Source organism: Lepisosteus platostomus, chromosome 1 (assembly GCF_059453375.1).
Source record: "Lepisosteus platostomus isolate fLepPlt1 chromosome 1, fLepPlt1.hap1, whole genome shotgun sequence".
NCBI classification, from domain to species: Eukaryota; Metazoa; Chordata; class Actinopteri; order Semionotiformes; family Lepisosteidae; genus Lepisosteus; species Lepisosteus platostomus.
Window position 1 is genome coordinate 24,769,556 of NC_142611.1, and position 23,859 is coordinate 24,793,414.

Genomic DNA, 23,859 nt, shown 5'->3' on the forward strand with positions numbered 1-23,859 from the left:
CTGATTTTTGTATTGATTTGATTACCTCCTTATTGTACAATATAAACTTCCAAATTTAACAACCAAATCAATCTTTAAAATCAAGTTTTAAGATATTCAAAATAAAATGTTGTTATTGTTTCAAATGTGATCAATGTTGTTGATAGACATGTTTTATCCTGCTCTGCAATCAACCTCTTTTAATATGAGACCTAATGACATTTGATATGGTTATTGACATATTTCCAGTACAGATTTAGAATGTTATTAATAGTACATCCTCTCACTGCCTAAACAGACTCTCATAGTTGAAGACATTTCTACTTGCAGTGAGCAAAGTACAATATTGATCCCCCAACATTCCTATAAAGGTATGAAACATTTTGATAATCTGCTTACTTTGTTGAACAGCTTAGAATAATCTTTTCTCTTCATGGAAAATATATAAATTTAATAAAACAAATATATTTATTTGCTTATCTATTTAATTTTTAAATGTATGAGGTTTAAGGTTTAAAAAATAACTAAGATAGTTTAAAAAGGTATAATGGAAGTATAGAAAGCTCATTAGGACCTAGCCAGTGGAATACATAAGACGTAAGATTGTTATACACAAAGCAGTAATGCTTTCATTTGTGATAACCAATTTCCTTTGCAATAGACAATTAATGGCATTAATTATATGAAGATAAAAAGAAGCATAAAAACTTTTAATAATGCAAACAGTGATGAGTAATTTTACTTCTTTTTATGATGTTTTAATAGTCAAGAGCCAGACGAGAAAATGTAAAGCCTTTACATAAACATATTGTACTGGTGTCTTTCATTTCTGAGAACTTACAGCGATTTTAAGTCATCTTTAGCACATAGTGGCGTTTACTATATTTAAGCCTGCTTTCATCACATCAATGGATTTTTTGTGATTGCATATTTGGTCAAAATTTTAAAAATGTAGCAGTTTCTAATACCTATTTTAATACTTTCTAAGGTGATACTGCCTGCTACTGTGGTACTGATTGTCTATTATTAATTGTACAACAAAATACATATTTGGGCACACAAATGTATAGTTTTACAAACTAAAAGGAAAATGTACTTGCAGTGTACTGTAAATTAAACTAAACAATTATAAAGAGGGCAGCACCATGGTACATTGGTTAGCATTGCTGTCTCACAGTGCTGGGACCCTGAGTTCAATTTTGGACCTGGGGTGCTATCTGTGTGGAGTTTGTATGTTCTTCCTGTGTTCTTGTGAATTTCCTTTGGGTGCTCCTGTTTCCTCCTACAGTCGAAAACACATATTGGTAGGTTAATTGGCTTCTGTGATCATTTGTCTTGTTGTGAGTGTGTGCTTGTCTTTGAATTTGCATCCCGTTCAGGGTGTACCCTGCCTTGTGCCTGTTGTTTGCTAGGACAGGCTTCAGCTCCCCCAAGAATTTGATTTGGAAAAAGTGGTTAGAATGGATGGAATATCAAAGAGTTATGAGTCTTGTTATTGAGAATTGTTGTTGGCCTACTAAACAAAACAGTTTCTCTGAAATTTTAAAATTTAATTGACCCATCCATAATAACATGTTCATGTTGTATCTAATTAACAGGAACATTCTCTAGTGATACTCTGATACATTTTTCCAAAAAGGAAGTTTACTTTTTCTGTCTCTAAAATGCTCCTTGAATACATTTTGCTAGGCTTTTCTAAAGTTTTGTATTAGGAATTGTCACTCTTCTTACTAAATGTAGCAGCAATAAGTTTACTTTTTAAACATTTTTCCATATGTGCTTCATTATGATACTAAGGTTATTTGTGTCATGAGATACAGAATATAGGGTCTCTACAAAGTAATGCTTTTTTAAATGAAGTTAATTGAAAGGGAGCTCAATGTTGAATTTACAGTTTATGTCATCCTTAATACCATTTTTTTCCAGAATGGAAGACCTTCAAAAGTTTGATCAAGACTTTTACCACTCAGGTTTTAATATTGATGGACAAGATAACTATACCTATGATGCTTCAGGCCAGCATTATCAAAATGAGTAAGAATCCAAGTTTACTTTTGTGCCCTTTTGTAAACAACAAGTATTTTAATAATAATAATAATAATAATAATAATAATAATAATAATAATAATAATAATAATAATAATTGCTTACACTTATATAGCGCTTTTCTGGACACTCCACTCAAAGCACTTTACAGGTAATGGGGACTCCCCTCCACCACCACCAATGTGCAGCATCCGCCTGGATGATGCGACTGCAGCCATAGTGCGCCAGAATGCTCACCACACATCAGCTATCAGTGGGGAGGAGAGCAGAGTAATGTAGCCAATTCATAGATGGGGATTATTAGGAGGCCATGATTGGTAAAGGCCAATGGGAAATTTGGCCAGGACGCCGGGGTTACATCCCTACTCTTTTTGAGAAATGCCCTGGGATTTTTAATGAATTAATGATGATTTAAGGCTCCACTGCTAAAACACAAAGCTCCCCACTCTAATTATTTAAACTTACAACAGATCTTTAAATACATTTATTGAGTTAATGTATTAGAAGTAAAGCAATCTGCTTGACATTATATTCCAATCATGTCATATTGGAATATAAGCAATAAAGCACTCTTAATTTCTGATTTTTTTCTAATGTATTATACAGTGGCTGTGGGACACCTTTACCAGAAGAGTATATGCACTCTGAAATGCCTTATACTGGACAGATTTTACAAGCCACAAAGCATGTGGGATCAACCTATACTGGAACAGATACTTTTGACGATGAACCTCCATTACTTGAAGGTAAAAATATTTTAAGGTGTTTTTTTTTATTTATTTTCTTCCAATACATATCTACAGGAAGAGTTTCAAAATGTTATGCTCCAGAGCAGAATTTACTTACTTTGCTAAAAGTTAGATTTCGAAAGGCTGTTGAGGAAGTTCCCAGTAAAATTTAAATTCTTAAATCATAGACATTGAACCCCCAAGGAAATAAGTGTGTATATGGACAGAAAATGTGTTACTAACTAGAAAACAACAACTAGAGATAAGGAGGTGAATACTCTTAACAGGGTGAGTACTCACCCAATTAGAGTATTCCTCTCAGTAGGGTATTCTTACTGTACTGTATATCAATGGTTTATTCACATTTTCTAGATTTCTAGATCCTCGTTTATTCAATTTTTCTGAGGATACCAAAGTAGGAGAATGAGTGAACACAGCTGCAGGGACAAGGCCTATTATTTCACTTAAAGCTTTCTGATAATCTTTGTGTACCTTGACCAACCAGTCCGTTGCCTCTCTGTGCAGGTGCACAGGAATGTGTCTAAAGAGGCTTCTCCAATAAGGGATATTGTAGTGCTGTATAAAGTCTAACAATATAATGATGAATAGCGCAGATGGGTTCCAGCAAGTATCCAGTCTGTTTTTTTCCCAGAACCACAGGCTAAACGTCACTATCCATCACCCAAAGGAAGGTCCACTGTAGCAGTAGATACAAATGAATAAAAGGCACAAAAAGTGTATTGTTGGAGAATTTTACTTTAATGATTGAAGTCTGGTTAGGATTAATTTGATTGATTTGTTTAATTGGGTAATTGGTCCTATCATTTGTAACACTTGTGCAAACCTAGGGGAAGAGCTTAGGGTTTTTAACTTCATCTAAGGGGGAAGGGAGAAAGTGAAGAGAGGAAGGAAGAAATCAGAAGGAGAGGTCAACTAGCCAGAGAATCCTGGAAGACTGCCTGAGCCACAGCTACATCTGCCCACAGACAAAAAACAGTATTCCAGTTTGTGTCATAGCAGGAAAACTTTGCCTGCCCTCCATAATTACACTTTTCAAATTAGAAAACCTTCTTCAGTCTTTTGCGAAGATAGTGTCTTTTTACATGACCACGGCAAAAGAAGTACGGACATTTCACAAATTAAGAGGTGTAAGAGGACCAGGGGAAGGGTCATTTATAACCGGTATTTCCATAACGAAACACTGGATATAATAAATATAGACCTAGGCGAGATGGCCGCCAAGGATAACCAGCTGACCAGCTGTTGGAAAAGATCTATGCAAAGATCTATGAAACAATGAGACACAGGTGAGCTGCGTCAAAAAACAGAATATAAATAAATATATATAAATATAAAGAAGCACTGAGTCGGCACGGAAGCCGATAAGGTGAAAGCGTTTTGGAGGAAGGAGAGGTTTAGGATTGTTTTGGAAGGAATTTAAGAATAACGCACTATTGGATAAGGTTTATGTATGTAGTGTGCTCTCACGAGGCACCAGTTCTGTAGGGTTTGGGCATTTACTGGGACAATTATTAATTGTAGCAGTAAATCACAAAATGATTCTTTTAATGGCTTTAGAATCCAACCATGCGATATAACTCAAACAACGCACACACACAGGTACTAATACACGAGGATACATTTATTAATCCATAGAATATGCATGTAAACCTAACAGATCTTATCGAGAGGGTTATCAGAATACAAAAGGTATATATTCAATCAGTTACGAAGAGTTACATACTGTATATCAAGAGGACATACGTTCAGTATATCATTCATTTAGACCGTTTCGTAAATGAACTTGGTTATAACTTCTACATTGGATACTCAAAACAAGTACATAACTCTTAGGAATTAAATTGATATCAACTGGCTGGGATAACAATTGAATTCTAGAGCTGTAATGCATTGAAGTTGAATACTCATCCAATCTCTGGGGATTCAGATCTCCTGCGGGCTCTCTAGCTCCGTGCCAGGCTGTGCTGTGCGGCTTGCGACGGTGCGCTGCTGATGCTCACTGAAGACCGGCTAGTTAATTTTGGCTGAAACTAGCAAGAGTTTGTGCACAGGAGAAAAGATGAAGAGGAAGAGGACCGGTTCGTTCCTGATGAAGCGCTAGTTCTGAATAGTGATTCAGCTGTCCACAGTTCCGACCTGTTCACGAGGCTTGCTGCTGATGCTAACCTCGGGTGGATCCTCTGGTTACTCTCTGGCAACCTCCGCTCTAGACTCTTAGAACAGAGGAAAGTTCTGGCACTCGGACACACTGGCCGTTCCGTGGTTGTCTGGGCTGAGTCTCAGGATGGTCAGGAGGCGCGCTGCTAGAATGTCCTGCCCTTGGGAGCCTTCTGCTCCTGGGCCGTCCTGCCCTGGAATTGTCTCGCACCCCTGGAATTCTCCTTAGAATTCTCTTTAGAATAGTCTTTAGAATTTGTCTTGGAGCTCTGTGTTGCCTGTTTTTACCTAGAGGAACTTCAGCTCGTTCATTGGTTGAAAGTTCCATGGGCATCAGAGTCCCACGTGGGTTACTCGGCCCTACCAGTCCCTGATTTGTTGATCAAGGTGAGATATGAGTCACTTACTCCTGACACTTAGGAATGCAGTCCAGATGTCCTTCTGGCACTCCCTAGACAGATAGGTGCCAATGGATGACCATTGATCATGATAGCCAGGCTTAGCTAAGTGCATCCCCATTTGGGAGCTGTCCCTTATCAAAAGAAAACATCTTTAAATCAGCCTGCATGAATAGCTTCTCTGTGGCTGCACCACAGAGATGAAGAGAGAGATGGGGCCTCATTTGGGAAAGCACAGCAAAAATTAATTCTGTCTTATTAACAAGCATTGCCACTACAATGGCAAAGATTTACGGATTACGACTTGGATATGGTGTGGATTAGTGTGGACATACGGGCTCGGAAATTTGGATCGTTTAAGGATACTGGCAACGGGTTACGGAACGGACTTGGGAAACATAAGGATTAAGGACAAAGAAGATCAGTGTGGTGTGAGCTACATCTCTTTTAAACCTGTTTTCCCCCGGCGACACCACAATTGGTGGAGGATGCGGGCACTCGCTGCTCGGGTTTGAGAATCAATGAAAGTACTTTTTTTTTGTGTGTGTGGGGGTTTTGCTTTGCATGTGTGGAGAAAAACAATGGAACAGCTAATACAGCAATTGTCCCAGGCCAACCTCGCCCAGTTTCAGGCTTTAAAAGGACAGCAAGAAGCTATCCAAGCGAAACGGGAGGCAAATCTAATTCAAACCGAAACTACTGAACGAATTATTGCAAAGATTAGGGGAAGATTTCAGGCAGACCCCAGTAACAGGGAGAGACACGTTCAGGCTGAACAAGTTGGGCTACAAAAGATGACAGAACTTGATGATGTGGAGGCTTATTTAACCACATTTGAAATAACTGCATCTCGAAATGCATGGCCCAAGGAGCAATGGGCCAGCAGAGTAGCGCCTTATTTAATTGGAGAAGCCCAAAAGGCCTATTATGATTTAAAAGAAGAAGATGCAGAGAATTATGAGACTCTGAAAAAGGAGATTTTGGCAAGACAGACTAGGGGTAACCATGGCAATATGGGCGGTCCGGTTTCACAATTGGAGATACCAAATGGACAAGCCTACGAGGTCTCAGATGTTTGACCTGGTACACCTGGCAAAGAAATGGCTCCAGCCAGAATTAAACCCAGGACAGGTGGTAGAAAGGGTGGTGTTGGATCACTTTGTGAGGAGTCTGTCTGTTCATCTGAAAAGGAAAGTGAGTGATGGGGACCCCCAGACACTAGATCAGGCAGTGGACTTAGTGGACAGTCACCATGCCACAGAGGCCTTGATTAGGGAGGAAAAGGGGGACTTTCGAAAAGAGGAGAGAAGAAGCCCCAAGAGTCTGGAAACTGAAACGAAGTACAGTGATTCTTGAAGACCTATACAATTTAAGAAAGCCCTTCGGGACAGATCAGACTCAAGGCCCCGACCATAGAAAGAAACCCGACGATGTTTTAATTGTCAGGAAGAAGGGCATTTAGCCAGCCATTGCCCCAGCCTGTCCGAACCCATGCAGGTAGACCCCAGAGATTAAGCTAAGTGTAACTACCTTACAGCACGGGTCCCAACCTGCAAGGATCCCCATCTTACGAAAATTGAGATAGGGGGAGAACCCGTCGAGGCCTTGTTGGACTCCGGCAGTACTGTGACCCTGGTGACCCCTACAATACTCCCTGGAGAACTGGAGATCCCGGGAACAGAGGGGATACCCATTACTTGCATTCACGGGGATACCAAGGTCTATCTGATGGTAGAAATTAGCATCTCTACGGAACAGGGGACCTACCGTTCAATTGTCGGAGTGGTTAAGCAGTTGCCTTACCCTGTGGTACTGGGACGAGACTGTCCCCACTTCCTCCAAATTCCTCCAAACACTGTCCAAACCCTGTCCTGGAGGCCGAGGTGACGCCCCTAACGATGTCCCAGATGAGACAGACCCACAAGAAGGAGGAACTGGACTTGGAGATGAATTCGTAAATATGGATTTACCGGACTTGGAGCCACCAGAACATCATGGTAGGTTTAGGATGGCCCAATTAGAAGATGAAAATTTAAAGCATGCATGGGGACATGTCAGGAAAATGGATGAGAAGTGGTGTACTGATTCTAGTACATTGAGTTACCCATATTTCATGATAAAAAATAATCTTCTCTATCAGGTGCAGCAGAAGGGACAGGAAGAAGTGGAACAACTCCTGATTCCCCAGGCCTACCAGATGAAGCTCCTTAACTTGGCCCATAGCCACCTCCTGGGTGGACACCTGGGGGTGAAGAAGACGTCCGAGAGACTACTCTCTAGGTTCTTTTGGCCAGGGATCTATAAGGCCATTGAGAAGTACTGTCGGGAATGCCAGGAGTGTCAGAAAACTGCTCCATAACGGATTGGGATTGATTTGGTGGGGCCCCTGATCTGAACCACCAAAGGTCACCAGTATATTTAAGTGATAGTGGACTATGCTACAAGGTACCCCGAAGCCATTTCGTTGAGAGCTGCCACCACCAAAAATATAGCTAGGGAGCTAGTACAACTGTTTGCTCTTCCTAAAGAGATCTTAACTGATCAAGGAACTCCTTTCATGTCTAAAGTCATGCGAGACTTATGTAAGCTACTGGGAATACATCAGATCCGAACCTCAGTCTATCACCCTCAAACGGACGGGCTAGTCTAACGTTTTAATAAGACCCTGAAAAGCATGCTGAAGTAGGCTATGCAAAAGGAAGGGAAAAATTGGGATCAGCTGCTCCCGTATCGCATGTTCGCGGTACGAGAAGTGCCACAGACCTCGACCGTTTTTTCCCCATTTGAATTTCTATACTCTCGGAAACCACGGGGCCTATTAGACATGGTCAAGGAATCTTGGGAACACCAACCCTCACCTTTACAGACCATCATTGAACATGTGGAACAAATGAGAGAACGAATAAATGTTATTGTTCCCATTGTAAAAGAAAACCTGGAGAAAACACAGGCTCAACAACAACAAGTTTATAATAGGGGAGCTATTGCGAGAGAATTTCAACCTGGCGATAAAGTACTGGTATTAGTTCCGACCCCAAAATGTAAATTCTTGGCCTCCTGGCAGGGTCCTTATGAGGTGGTGGAAAAGGTGCTATAAGGTCAAGCAACATGACAGAAGACAGCAGCATCAAATCTACCACATCAATTTATTGAAGAAATGGCATGGGACCGAAGTTCTGTTCACCCACTTCTCCCCTGACCCTTTGGAAAAAGAAACGGGAGTTGTAGCCATGGGAGACTTGGCTCCGGCTCAGAAACAGGAACTACAAGAATTCCTGTCCCAAAACAAAGATGTTTTTTCCCGGACACCTGGTCGAACTCATCTTATACGACATAAGATTACCACGGAACCAGGGAAGAAGGTAAGACTACCCCCGTATCGAGTACCTGATGCTAAAAGAAAATTGATTGAAGAAGAGGTGGAAAAGATGCTAGAAATGGGAATAATAGAAGAATCCCATAGCGAGTGGGCGAGCCTGATAGTTCTGATCCCCAAGCCGGATGGAACTATTCGATTTTGTAACAATTTCAAACGGTTAAATGAGATCTCGCTGTTCGATGCATACCTCATGCCCCGTATTGATGAACTAATTGAGCGATTAGGCAACGCCCGACACATCAGTACCCTTGATCTTACGAAGGGATATTGGCAAGTGCCTCTTGCCGAAGAAGACAAAGCCAAGACCACTTTTGCCACACCGGAGGGGCTATATCAGTATAGGGTCCTACCCTTCGGTTTGCATGGCGCTCCCGCAACATTCCAAAGATTAATGGACCGAATACTGAGACCATATCGTGATTTTGCAGCTGCCTACTTGGATGACCTTGTGATTCATAGCACGACAGGGGAACAACATCTACAACACCTGGAAGCAGTGACTGGAGCTTTGCGAGTAGCAGGATTAACAGCCAACCCAAATAAATGTTGTCTGGGGGCTCGGGAAGCCAATTATCTTGGTTATACGATCGGGGGAGGATTGATCATGCCCCAAGAGCAGAACGTGCAGTTAATTAAAAACTGGTCCAAACCTGCTACAATGAAGCAAATCAGAACATTTTTGGGACTTGCGAGTTATTATCGACATTTCATTCCAGGGTTTGCCTCCATTGCTGCACCTTTGCACGATTTAACGAAGACGAGTTCTCTGGAAAAAATAAAATGGACCGACTTGGAAGAGAGGGCCTTTCAAGACTTAAAAACATCTCTCTCGCCTCAACCCGTCTTACAGGTACCGAACTTCAATAAACCTTTCGTGGTAAAAACTAATGCTTCTGACACTGGAACTGGAGCCATACTCTCGCAAGAAATTGATGGACTGGAGCATCCTATTCTATATATTAAACGCAAGTTAAATCCTGCTGAAAAACACTATTCTACCATATAGAAAGAATGTCTAGTAATAAAATGGGCCCTGGACTATTTGAGGTATTATTTATTAGGAAGACGGTTTATATTGTACACAGATCATGCGCCATTAACCTGGATGTTACAAAATATGGATAAAAATGATAGAATTACAGGATGGGGACTTAGTTTTCAAAGGTTTCAATTCCAAACGGTACAGATGCAGCCATTCAAAATGTGCGGGCGATACCGCATTATTTTCCGGTGCGCTGTACGCAGTCTACCGCGAGTTACCGGTAAATACCGCTAGTTACCGTAAATTCTCCTATAATACCGCAAGCAAAATAATAGTATCCGGAATTTCCGCAAGGTGGAGCTAATTAAGCTCAACCTCTCATGTTTGGGCTGTCGCCATCAAAGTCTTTAACGAAGATATTACTAATAGTATTAATAATGAATGACCTTGGACAAGCTGTAAGTGTAAACTCAAAAGTATTGCCCTGGTCCACATTCTTTTTTTCATTGACCATCTTTGTAAAAGTAACACCACAGCATTTCGCAATCACGCATTTGTTTCCAATCATGCAAAGTACAGTAATTTTTGAGAATCGATTCACCATGCCTTTCACATGCTCATAAAAGAGATTGATTTAGGAACATAAACATATTACCGTATGCAAACTGTACTGTATACAGTATGTATATGTATATTTAATGTCTTAACTGTGCCCGTTTAAGTATTGAATATTTATATGGAATTTTACCACTGAAGGGAAATCTTAGTGCCTGAGCATAAAAAGAATAGGAGCATACTGCAACGCGTGTGAAGGCCATAAACGATATTAATTTTGGAACTTAAACATACAGTATATGGCTCGTCTCGGTACTTTAAAGAAAACATACACACCAGTATTCTATTTCTCCCTAAACGTGATACCGGAGTCAACAAGCATACTTTTAGTATTTGATTAAAAGGGAATATAATATGGAATCGCGTACTGTATGTGGAATCATTATACAGTATCTCATTTTGTATTTCTATAAAAAAAATCGTTTGCCCAGCCACTATTGTTGTTATTGTTTTTATCCTGTAAAGCGCTTTGAGGAGCACAGCTTTCTCACCACTTAGATTACTTTTTGACACCATCCTTACACAAAGCAGAAACTGATTGTATTTTCCGATGACATACAAGTGCAAAGATTACAGATTTGAATCGTCTTTTTTCTGAACCAGGGAAAATCTGATCATGTTTCTCTATAACAATAATAAAAAACTTTATTTTACATATCACCTTTAAAAGTGGAATCTCAAAGCAAAGTAAATACCCAACACTGATTATACCCATCTGTCATGCTAATAAAACACCTTGAATTGAATTGAATTGAGGGAGAGAGGGGGGGAGGGCGAGCGAGATAACCAGGACGTAAGGCAAATAAGATACACTCCACAGGCATTCACAACAGCAACATATGAAACGTTTGCACATATAGTTAAGTTACAGATGCAGCCATTCAAAGTGAACGGTACAGACACGTACCGCAAGTATGATGACACGGGGTACCGCGGTGCGTGATTAGTTGACCGACAGGGGCACTCGTGGTCCGTTGGTCTGTCGTAGAAAGACTTACTGTAAACGTCTTTACTGTGCCCGTTGTAGATATTGAATTTTACCACTGAAGGGAAATCTTAGTAGCTGAGCATAAAAAGAATAGGAGCATACTGTAACGCGTGTGAAGGCCATAAACGATATTAATTTTGGAACGTAAACATACAGTATATAAATATCGCGTATCTAAAGAATTTAATAACGGTATGATTATATCCGTGTACTGCGGCAGGGCTGTGTAGGGCTGTTTCGCCTGCCTGATCATGCGAGCTGTCTTGTAGCCTACTGGTCTAGGTGCGTGACTACCAACTGGCAGGTTGTGTGTTCGAATCCAGCTGGTGCTGGACTTTTATTTTAACAAACATTTCTTCGAAAAAATAGGTAAGCGATATTATGGACAATCAATTGACTTTTATATTTCAAAATATCGCAACATGATCGATATTTGCGATATTTTGAACATATCTTCCCTTCTGACAGCGGTTCCTGCTTCTATTGTGTGTGTGTGTGCAACAGTAAATTTTTATAGAGAAATGGAGGCTGGACAGTATGCGTTACAATATAAACATTTATATTGATTTAAATCGTGTTCTGATTTAAATCGCAAACGCGTGTTTAATTATGTGTTTTTTAATCATAATCAGGCTAATGCATTTCTACATTTTCTGTATGAACCAGCTTAGAGGTTCATACAGAAAGACAGCTTGTGTTTAAATTGAGTGTAAGGTAATTTATGCTTCTAAAGTCATGGTCAGTATTATTGTACTGTGCTGTACTGTGTCACATTATTTTATAGCGTTTTTATTGCGTTATTAAATCCGGTGGCGCTGTGTTAGTTTCCTGACTCACATTATTTAAACTGCGACACTGATCATTCATCTCTAAATAAACTTTATTTTATATAGCGTTTTAAGCGAATAGGTAATTAGATTGCTCATAAACCTAATCACTTTTTCTACATAACCACAGCGTGATTGCTCTCTGAAAATGCTTTTCCTTTATTTTTAAAGTAGGCTCAGATTTCAACTATAGATCGTATTATTATAAACTTTCTTGGAAAAATGTATTTTATGTAAACCATGTTTGCTATTAATTCATTTAGGGCTAAAATACGTTCATTGTCTTCCAATCGAGTCGAGTTGACATTGGAAGCCTGCCACACCCGGATTGTTAAACCAACGCATTAGCACGTCAAAGCCCATTGAGCCAGTATTGGCTTTAGTATTTAGTATTTAGTATATTGTAACGCTTACGGCAGACAGGCACTGTGTAGGAGCCGACGCACCAGAGCAGCGCATCGAGGGAGCGTCTGCATTTATAACTTAGTTTTTAAAATTAGTCAAGCAATACGAAGCATCTCCTTTTACTTAGTGCCTGAGCATACTGCAACGCGTGTGAAGCCCATAAACGATATTAATTTTGGAACTTAAACATACAGTATATGGCTGGTCTCGGTACTTTAAAGAAAACATACACACCAGTATTCCATTTCTCCCTAAACATTTTAAGCATCGAAGTCTTTAACTAACGCGATACCGGAGTCAACAAGCATACTTTTAGAATTTGATTAAAAGGGAATATTATATGGAATCACGTATCTCAAGAATTTAAAGACCAGACAAACGCAAACTCGTTTTCAATAAAATTATTTTATTCATTCAGCAGTTTGTGAGAGGGACATCCAGCAGGGAGAGACACACACACCAGTTTTCATTGACAAAATTGTTTTTTTTCAATTCCTCTTGTCTAACAGGAATGTTTTGTTTGTGGACAGACTGTTAGACAAGAGGAAAAGACCGCCTCCTCCTACGAAGCATTTCGTTGATCCGATCACAAATTCTTTTCCAGTCGTACGCAGCAAGGGTTGAGAATCTCCGATTCACCATCGTACTAATGGTTTCCCGGAGATTGCAAGGCAAGGCACTTTTGCCTCTGGACCCATCGAAATTTACAGACGTGGTCCACCCCCAGTAAATTTCAAAAGTCACAAGATTTCGAAACACGAGGGCGGCGTAGCGGTCGGCTCTTGCTTTCCCGTCTATGCCGATGCACTGCAAGTACAACCCCCCCTCCATCTCCTGGGTGATGGGTAGCAGTTGGACATCTGGGAGAATTATTCGTCCTACTGGCATCTGTGAATTCCGCTGTGCTTCCTGGGGGGAGATAGCCGGCGGGGACAGCATCAACAGATTCCTGCGCGGTGGTGAAGTGAGAGGCCGGGATGGAGTGTCCTGAGGCGGTGTGTGCTCTGCGGGGGGCAGAGCTTCCGCCAGGCATTGCAGCCTGCGCGGCGGGGAGAGGCACTTTTCGGGAGACAGCTGCTCAACTGTTTGACTGCTGGAACTCTAGCCTCCCAATCCTCCCCAGTAATGCATCGTAATGCTTCCGCTGCTGCCGAAATGTCTCCATACAGGTGCTGCTTCTACAGGTTGGCACCCTGGCCAGTGGCCGAGAGCAGAGACCCACGGCCTGTGGCAAAATAACATAATTCATGTAAGAAATAAAGTCACACAGTAGTATTCATCAGTCGCGGAACAGAAGTCAAAATAAACTTTTCTTTTTTTCCGTCTTACCGCTTTCTTTTTTACTGTCCTGGTGGTAAATCGTTTCCCCCGTGCGGTGTTTTCTTGAAGAACAGGCTACGAAGAAATAATTATAATTGAATTTAAAATTCAAAACGGCAATAATACCTTGTAATATGCGCTGTAATCGCGTATTTCAGATGAAGTCTGCTGTATTTGCTTACCCTTCGCTCTTTGGAAGCTGGGGCGGCAGAAGCACCCTGTCTCTTCCCGTAAAACGCCTTGGTCTCCATACTGTACTATGGTCGCTGTAGTGCAGGTTCGCAGTTTTTTTTTTTGTGATGGGAGCTCACCCAATCCCTTGGTGTCTTTTATGCGTCACACATACTGTATTTCAGCGCCATATATTTCATGGATATTATGGAATATAATGGATGGATATCTTAGTTATCTTTCTAGTTCACAGGTTTGCATGCATAATTTAATTTTGAAAGCCACTGAGACATCAGGTACTACTGTTGTATTTATGAAAAAGAAACAAAACAAAAAACATACTAACAACTGTGCCATCCTACTCCTTAGTTAATACATTTTATTATTCATAAACAGTTAACATTGTTAGCAAAATATTTTGAATTATATTTAACCCTATTTTTTCTTTAGTTTTGTATTTAACTTATTATATGATAGTCAGACTTAATGTATATTTGAACAATGAAAATATATTTTTACAAGATTTTACATTAAGCACTTAAAATTAATATGGTTAATAATAGTAAACTGTAACATGCTGTAACAGGATCGGTTAAACTGCGAAGAAAATGCTTTCAGAGAAAATGTTTCAGGTGTGAAGAACATAGATCTCCAATGCAATTTCAACCAAACCTGTTCCCACACACCCCGCCCCCACTACCATTAGAATATACACAAACATTTTAGCGTTTCATTCTGAGCAGAAGACCCTCACACCTGAAGAGTGCTGGCTGTGATGAATTAAACCGGTTTTACAGGTTTCAATCACAGACCATGTGACATGGGACTCAGTAAACTACAGTAACACCGTATTTGATAACGCTATAAAAACGCTATAAAATAATGTGACTTGGCACAGAACAAGTTTACAGCACAGTACAAAAATAAATGCTGACCATGACTTTAGAAGCATAAATTGCCTTACACTCAATTTAAACACAAGCTGTCTTTAGCCCTCTAAGCTGGTTCATACAGAAATGTAGAGATCCAGGCTCAGAACACACAGCTTCATTAGCGAATACATATGCAGGACAACTAGAGAAGACGTTTTACAGAGGATGGATTTTTAGAAACATCCCATCAGACATCCCATGATATTCACAACGTGAAATCTAGAAAATAATATTACGTAACCAAAATCCGCAATATGGAAACAGAACCTGTGTAATTGTTGATAGATGATGTACTCGTAACATTTTTTCAAGACGAACTACAACATTTAAAAAATGACTTGTATGTACTTGATATCTCTAATCAATCCACGGGTCCCAGCACAAAACGAAAGTAAAACGCATACCGTTTCGTGCTTCTTATTAGTTGCTCAAAAGTAATTTGACCGTATGAAATGCATAATATAAACCTAGAAACATATACGTGAGCAGTACTTAATCACTGTAGTATCGTTGTTAAGACATACCTCTCAAATACTGTAAATCAAGTTAAAAATATCTCAAGACCGATTCTGGTCGTAATGAAACCATGCAAGGGAGTTTTTATGTCCGTTGCAGTTCTTTTGCAACATGAATATAATTATATCGTTATTAATTTCTTTAGATACGCGATTCCATATTATATTCCCTTTCAATCAAATTCTAAAAGTATGCTTGTTGACTCCGGTATCACGTTAGTTAAAGACTTCGAAGCTTACAATGTTTAGGGAGAAATGGAATACCGGTGTGTATTTTTCCTTGTGATATTTTAAGCTCTAGTTGAATGATAGGTGTCGCATTTTAAATCATTTTCGTAGCTAGAAATTTTGAAACGCCCTGTTAAAAGCAAGGAAGTTTTTATGCCCGTTGAAGTAAAACAAAATGCCTGACAAAGTATGGCTTGGACAGATTCCAAGTGCTTGTACAAATGTGCTAAAGAAATTATACTTTGAGTATACAGCTTGTCCAAAGTCATCCATTATTAATACTATTAGTAATATCTTCAGTAAAGGCTTTGATGCATAAATATTTCTGATAAAGGTAGGTTGTGTACTTTTGTCCAACTGAGCAATCTTGCTTTCATAAAATATACCAACATTTTAATGACTGATGATTAACATGCTGTAATACACAGTTCAAAATTAAAGGCTCAAATGCTGTACATGAGAGGTTAAGCTCCCCCTGGCGGTTTTACAAGGCGACGCCGGATAGTTAGTCACGTGACACACGTGAAACGCGTGATACCGCGTGATACCGCGACACGCCCACCGGGGTATGCTGCGAAATACCTCACCCATTTTGAATGGCTGCATCTGTATTACTTGGTTTTCAAAGTGCAATGAAATACAATATTGTTGTTGTTGCTGTTTTTGTTGTTTTTATCCTGTAAAGCGTTTTGAGAAGCCACCTTTAAAGGCGATATATACTGCAAAAGCGCTGATTCTTATGGAATGTGTTCCGCCGGGGATTCAAATTTTTTTTTTTTAATCGCGTATCTAAGGAAATCTCAGTATAACTTTTTTCATGAACAAACAGTGGCATGTTACATTATTAATTTGGGTGTCTTAATTCGATGTATTTAAAGCAGTGAACTACTGTAGGTGTAACATAACACTCAGAAATACAATCGAGAATAGTTTTGTGGTGTTTGTTTAGATGAAACGTTCCTAAAACGTATAACGTAACCGGGCATCCATATGAATCAAGTAACAGGTTTATTCCATGCTGAAAAAAAGAAAGGAAACACATTCCATAAGAATTGACTGAGCTCCGCTCTGTACCACGCAATGATCCCCCCAGAGTCTCTGCCCCGGGTTATTTGGGTTTTTAGACAGAGGGTAAAAAACTCTCTCTCTGGCTTGACCTCACCCTCCCTGTGTATTGTCTGTTTTTTTGTTAACAAGGCTCGCCAGCTAATGTGAATCGAAACCTGTCTTTCTAGCTTTTAAAGCCGTGCGATGTGTAAGCCACAATTCAAATAGAGAAAAAAGAGCTGACTGACAAGATTTAAGATGTAGCTGTCAATGTTGGATTAAAAAAAACACATTGCCTGACGTTTGTTGCCTTGCTTGAAAAATAACTTTATTTCGAGAGACTGGATAAGTAATTCAAGTGTTTTTTTTAACTTCCTGAAAAACAACTAATAATTAAACTATATGTGCAAACGTTTTATGATATGTCGCTGTTGTGAGTGTCTGTGGACATGTGCTGGCTGGACAGGAGGCTCTACTGTACACAGAGAGGGGCGGGAGGAGGGGACAAGCCGATACATACTCTTAGAGTTTGATTAATAGGGAATATAATACAAAAATATAGTACTAAAAATAAGATACACTCTACAGACATTCACAACGGCGACTGTCAGAAGATAGGACACAGCGGCTCAGGCACCCGCTGAATGGAAAAGGGGCACTTTAATGTTCTGTATGGCTAATACTAAAGCCAATACTAATATTCAATACTTTAATATTCTTTTCTGTATGTTTAACAATAGTGGGTACTAGCCTAATTCGTCCCTGCTCCCATTGTTAGGTGTTAATGTGTTGTTAAGTGTGAATTTGTACCTGTTTCCCTGAGGTCTGGCTTTTAACACCATAACTCTGGTCTTGTCCAGATTGACTGTCGGCGCCCAGGTCTGACAGTGCTGCTCCAGCAGTGCCAGGTTCTGGCGCAGGCTCTGTTCTGTGGACGACAGCGGGACCAGGTCGTCTGCAAAGAGCAGGAACTCGATATCCATAATTAATGCAGATCAGTAAATCAAGGGACAAAACAACTATTGCGCCCGGGTCCTCAATGGGCTTTGACGTGCTAATGCGTTGGTTTAACAGTCCGGGTGTGGCAAGCCTCTAATGTCTCCCGACTTCGGCAAAAGGCACCCGCCTTTCATTGGAAGACAATGAACATTCTAGCCGTACATGTGAATAAAGCATTAATACACCAAGGGATTGGGTGAGCTCCCATCACAAAAAAAAGCATGGTGAATCGGAGATTCTTAACCCTTACTTTGTGCGACTGGAAAAGAATTCGTGATCGGATCAACGAAATGCTTTGTAGAAGGAGGCGCTCTTTTCCTCTAGTCTAACAGTCTGTCCACAAAACAAAACATTCCTGTTAGACAAGAGGAATGTAAAAAAACAATTACTTTTGTCAATGGAAACCGGTGTGTGTGTCTCTCTCTGCTGGATGTCCCTCTCACTCTCTGCTAAATGAATAAAAGCATTTGCGTTTGTCTGGTATTTACTTTGGTCCCTTTTAACTGTTTTTCCATCTACTGTATTGCTTTGAGATGCCACTTTTAAAGGTGATATGTAAAATAAAGTTTTTTATTATTGTTATAGAGAAACATGATTAGATTTTCCCTGGTTCAGAAAAAAATATCTAAAGTGCTACACCTAACTTTCTTAATTCGATGTATTTAAAGCAGTGAACTACTGTAGGTGTAACATAACATTCAGAAATACAATCGAGAATAGTTTTGTGGTGTTTGTTTAGATGAAACGTTCCTAAAACGTATAACGTAACAAAATTAAAGACGATTAAAATCTGTAATCTTTCCACTTGTACTGTATGTCATCGGAAAGTTTCTGCTTTGTGTAAGGATGGTATCAAAAAGTAATCTTAAGTGGTGAGAAAGCTGTGCTCAATGTATTTAAGGGACTTAAAAGTAAAAGGAGATGCTTCATATTGCTTGACTAATTTTAAAAACTAAGTTATAAATACAGACGCTCCCTCGGTGCCGCGCCGGGTGTAAATATCAAAATATACATTCGTCCCGGGCAGAGGCCGAAGAGCGCCCGGCTGGGGTGCACGGGGAAGAGCAGGACAGGAGTGAAAGGCGAGGTTTAGAAAGGCGTACAGTCTGGGCAGGTATAGATTACACTTTTCTAAAACGTATTTGAAAAATAAAAACGATTACAATCTAATCCTTCCACGTTTGATCCCAAAATCCCAAGAAAAATAAATCTAAACGGGTAGAAAGCTATGCTGAAAGTTTATTAAGATACTTAGAAGACAAAGATACTGTATCAATTTATGTTGCATTAGCCTGATTATGATTAAAAAAACACATATAATTAAACACACATTTGCGATTTAAATCAAAACACGATTGTTTATATTGTAACGCATACTGTCCAGCCTCCATTTCTCTATAAAAATTTACTCTATTACACACACACACAATAGAAGCAGGAAGCAGAAGCAGGGACCGTAGTCAGAAGGGAAGAAGGTGACTATTCATTGTTATCAAAAATGACTTAGAATCGATCATGTTGTGATATTTTGAAATATAAAAGTCAATTGATTGTCCATAATATTGCTATTCTATTTTTTCGAAGAAATGTTTGTTAAAAGAAAAGTCCAGTACCAGCTGGATTTGAACACACAACCCGTGAGTTGGTAATCGGGCACGTAGACCAGTAGGCTACAAGGGAAGTCGCATGAAGAGAGAGGCGAAACAGCCCTACACAGCTCTGTCCCAGTACACGAATATAATCATATCGTTATTAAATTCTTTAGATACGCGATTCCAAATTATATTAGCAGAAAAGCTTAAAACTACCACTTTTTCACACGCTATTTCACATGCTAGTTAAATACTTCGATGCTTAAAATCGTTAGGGAGAAATGGAATACCGGTGTGTATTTGTCCTTTAAAGTACCGATTCCTGGAATCTGACTGGCTGACAGCCTTCTGAAGTGGTTCCATAAAATCTGGTATACGGAAAAGAAAGCGCTGATAAAAAAGCCTGGATTCTCATGTATCTCATATTTTTCCTTGTGATATTTTAAGCTCTAGTTGAATGATAGGTGTCGCATTTTAAATCATTTTCGTAGCTAGAAATTTTGAAATGCCCTGTTAAAAGCAAGGGAGTTTTTATGCCCGTTGAAGTAAAACAAAATGCCTGACAAAGTATGGCTTGGACAGATTCCAAGTGCTTGTACAAATGTGTTAAAGAAATTATACTTTGAGTATACAGCTTGTCCAGAGTCATTCATTATTAATACTATTAGTAATATCTTCGGTAAAGGCTTTGATGCATAAATATTTCTGATAAAGGTAGGTGTACTTTTGTCCAACTGAGCAATCTTGCTTTCATAAAATATACCAACATTTTAATGACTGATGATTAACATGCTGTAATTAAAAGCTCAAATGCTGTACATGAGAGGTTAAGCTCCCCCTGGCGGTTTTACAAGGTGATGCCGGATAGTTTCCGGCATGACGTCAAATGACACGATTAACCGCGTGATACTGTGTGAAACTGCATGATACCGCGACACGCCCACCGGGGTATGCCGCGAAATACCCCACCCATTTTGAATTGCTGCATCTGTAAACATTTCACCAAGACGCCAGACCAAGACTTAGGTGAGTCTTAGGTGAGTAAAGTGCGCAATTCTGTTCAAGATATTCTTCCTGAAACAGTAGAAATCTTGTGTTTGAAAACCCGCTATTACTTTTGCCTGATCAAAAAAATTAGACAATTGGACTCTCTTTTTGTAGACTTCCGGAAGATTATGAACAAAGCTGTAGCATGTATGATTGAACTGAGTTCCCATTTTGTCTATCTTGTGAACCCCAAAAAGACAAACTGTACAGTGACTTTTTTAAGATCAAAGTCAGCAGGGCACAACTTTGGCAGAGCTTTCTGAGGCCAGCACAAGCTCCTGGGCAATTCCAGAAAAACTGTTTCTCTCTCTTCTCCCAGCACAGAGAAGATGCCATGGACAACACAGCCAGCTTTTTATGAGTGCAAAGTTTAAACTCATCATGGATGCCTGGACAATGGATCTTTGAGTATTAAATTTAGTTTTTCACTTTATTGATGAAAGAACTATTATTACAAATGTGTTTGATGTTTAGTTCATGATAGTAAATGCATATTCACTTGTGTCTGATATGATTATGATTTAGTTATATGAGACTGATAGAACCTATGAGGTTGACTGTGAGTTATTAACTCTGTAGTTTGTAATCCCTGAGTGAACTATCACATTCCATGTTCACAGCAGATTGTTTCACAGATATATTCTATTGTGTTTGTTGTTATGCATGTTTTGGTCATATCAATAAATTGTATATTGTCTATTTAGAATTTGTGTGTAAGACTGTAAATAATTATGTTTGATTGGTTTCTAAAAGTTGTCAACTACTCTCAGAATTTACTGTTACAGTTTCTGATTTTTTCAGCAATTACACCAATGTCCTACACTGTAATAACAGCACAAATTAAATTCAAATAGATTTAAATATAATTCAGGACTGGGCAATCGCTGTACAGATTTCATTTGATGTAAGTGTCGAAAAGTATGTGCAGGTAGCAAAAACATAAATACAAAATGCTGTACTTAAGTGGACTTAAGTGATTATGTTAATATATAAATTACATTTTCCAGAAAAATGGGAAAGCAATAAAAAAAAATATTAAGATATGTAGTTAAATGCATATAATTTAAATTGAGTTATTATATGATAAAATTTTACAATGTGCTCTTAAGAGCCCATTTTGAATATTTTGTACACTTTTGGTCACCACATAACAAGGTTGCCTCTTAAGGAATTCAATTCTTAGAATTACAGTATTCCTATGAAGAGTAATCATATGCATTCCAGGGCTTAAAGAAATTACTTACACTGAAAAGCAAAAATTTAAAGTTTTGAACAGAGTTCACTTGGAAATCTGATCTGAGTATTCAAAATCCTCACAGGATTCTTCATAATCAGCAGTAAAAGCAGTCAACCGACTAAAATGATACTACATGGAAGGACATTTAAAACAAAAACATGAGACACTTTTTTGCACCCTCTGGGAGAGAGGGAGACATAGAGACAGACAGTACTGGTGAATTTAAGGTTTGGTGCTGACATAGATTTTCACTTGTAGTTCCTAGCAGCCACAACAGGATGATGTCAATCGACGTTTTGGCCTATATAATCACACTTTCCATCAGTTATTATATTTTTTTTCACAGAGTCAAGATCTTGGGGTTGGTGTGGGAAAAGAAGGTGGTAGTCTCTGTCATGTTCCTCAATCTTGCCTATTGCTATCTGTGGCTGAAATATCTAATAGTGTGACTAGTAATGATAAAATCTAATTAAATCTGTTTAAATTGAATGTTTACCTGATGCCAAAATCAATGTTAAATTTGTAAAGTCTTACAATTGCTGAAGCATTTCCTAAGGCATTTTGATATTTTTTTTTCCTGAGACATTTCTTTAGAATTAAATGAGATTTAAAATATATTTCTTTTGATTCATATTTCTACATTTATTTTTCTCTAATTGTGTTTTTTTGCAGAGCTAGGTATTAACTTTGAAAATATTTGGCAAAAGACATTAACGGTTCTAAATCCGTTTAAGCCGGCAGATGGCAGGATCATGAATGAGACTGACCTCACTGGGCCAGTGGTATTTTGTGTAGCACTTGGAGCAACTCTGCTGCTGGTAAGTTTATATTTGTCTTCTGACAGTGGCTGTGTTTCGAATTACTGAATTTCGGATACTACATCATATGACTATTCTTTCATTGATTTGAAAATGACACAGTGGAATTGCATGAACCAAAGGGAAAGTGTCTGCCAAACACATACAGTAGTATGTGTACAACTGTTGGTATTAAGACATTCCTTACTATTAAAATGCCTGAAGTGTCACTGCAATCCATGTTTTGTGAATGCCAATGTCGAGAGAAACCATTCAATACATTCACAAGATCGTGTGCCTCATCTCTAAAACTGCTGCTAAGATCACAATATGCCAGAACATGGACAGAAGTTCAAACTATTTATTTTGCATTGGTTTCATCCTTGCTTGTAAGAATATGTGTAGAATAATGGTAGAAAATAAAAGAACAGCAAGAGTAGCAATACAAACCTCTAATAAATTATTGGCAAAACAGTACTGTACAGATGGAACAATTTAACTATGAGAGGTCCAAGACATTCTTTTGTAGTAGTGTAGACATTTTTTCTCATTTTACTTCCATGTCTACTATAGTAGTAGAAGAAGCTGATGATGAAGCTAACATTTTGTGCCAATACTCTGGAGATTTATGGAACTAATTTATATGCTTACAGATGTTCTACCACAGAAAACAACATATGTGCTTAAGAACACTCTAAGTTCCAATTCAGTAGAATTGAAAATTTTTGCCTTGAAGCAATTTCATGGAGGAGGCTTCTCAAATGAACCATGAAAAGTAAATAAAATCCTTGAGTAATGAAATGGATCAGATAAATTAAAGCATTCTTTTTCTTTCAAAGCAGTTTGGCCTTGTGATAATGGAAACAGCAAAAAGCAGGTTACAATTATCACAGATACAGTACGTGTATTTACTACCTTTAATCATTAGTGTGTATATGCTAGTCACAGAGTGAGATGCCCCACGAGGCACCACAAATTCAAAATGTCAATTTCCACCTTAATTGGGGTAAAGGGGGGGACAAAGTAAAAGACTGTGAGGAGGGGAAAAAAGGTCAAGGGAGTGGTCCAGTCAGTCCAGATCAGATAATGTACTGTGTTGTAAAAGATATAATACAGTACATAAAATAGTATTTGTAGTTATTAGGTAAACAGGAATGTTCTCTGCTGTCTGTCTCTGCATCAACTACAGTTCAAGAACAAATAACAAATTAGGATTGAGTGGGAAATGAAAGAATGAAAATAAACCACAGTGCTAGGTATAATTTGTAGGTACATGAGTTATTTCCTTTATTGCTTGGCACAGCTCTGACAAAAGAGTAATAAAAGCAGAGTCACAATTTTTGATAGACAAATATTTATTAATGATACAATTAAACTACTCAACATTAAACAAAAATACCAGTTAAATGTTCCCCATATATTAAACTATACGTCTACAATGCTTGCGTC

At 38.9% G+C, this 23,859-nt stretch overlaps 1 protein-coding gene across 2 annotated transcripts in view; it reads left to right on the forward strand.

The window, feature by feature from the left end:
* LOC148677871 (protein YIPF5) overlaps positions 1-23,859 on the forward strand; it is a 37,514-nt gene that overhangs the window by 8,747 nt on the left and 4,908 nt on the right. The window contains exons 1-4 of one of the 2 annotated variants that reach the window (XM_088627545.1): positions 269-350; positions 1,906-2,013; positions 2,632-2,771; positions 22,286-22,431. In XM_088627545.1, the coding sequence (XP_088483671.1) occupies positions 1,907-2,013; positions 2,632-2,771; positions 22,286-22,431 (393 nt within the window). In that variant the 5' untranslated portion in view covers positions 269-350; position 1,906. Of the gene's footprint in view, positions 1-268; positions 351-1,905; positions 2,014-2,631; positions 2,772-22,285; positions 22,432-23,859 lie in introns of those variants that run through there. The other variant, XM_088627553.1, reaches the window with a different exon arrangement.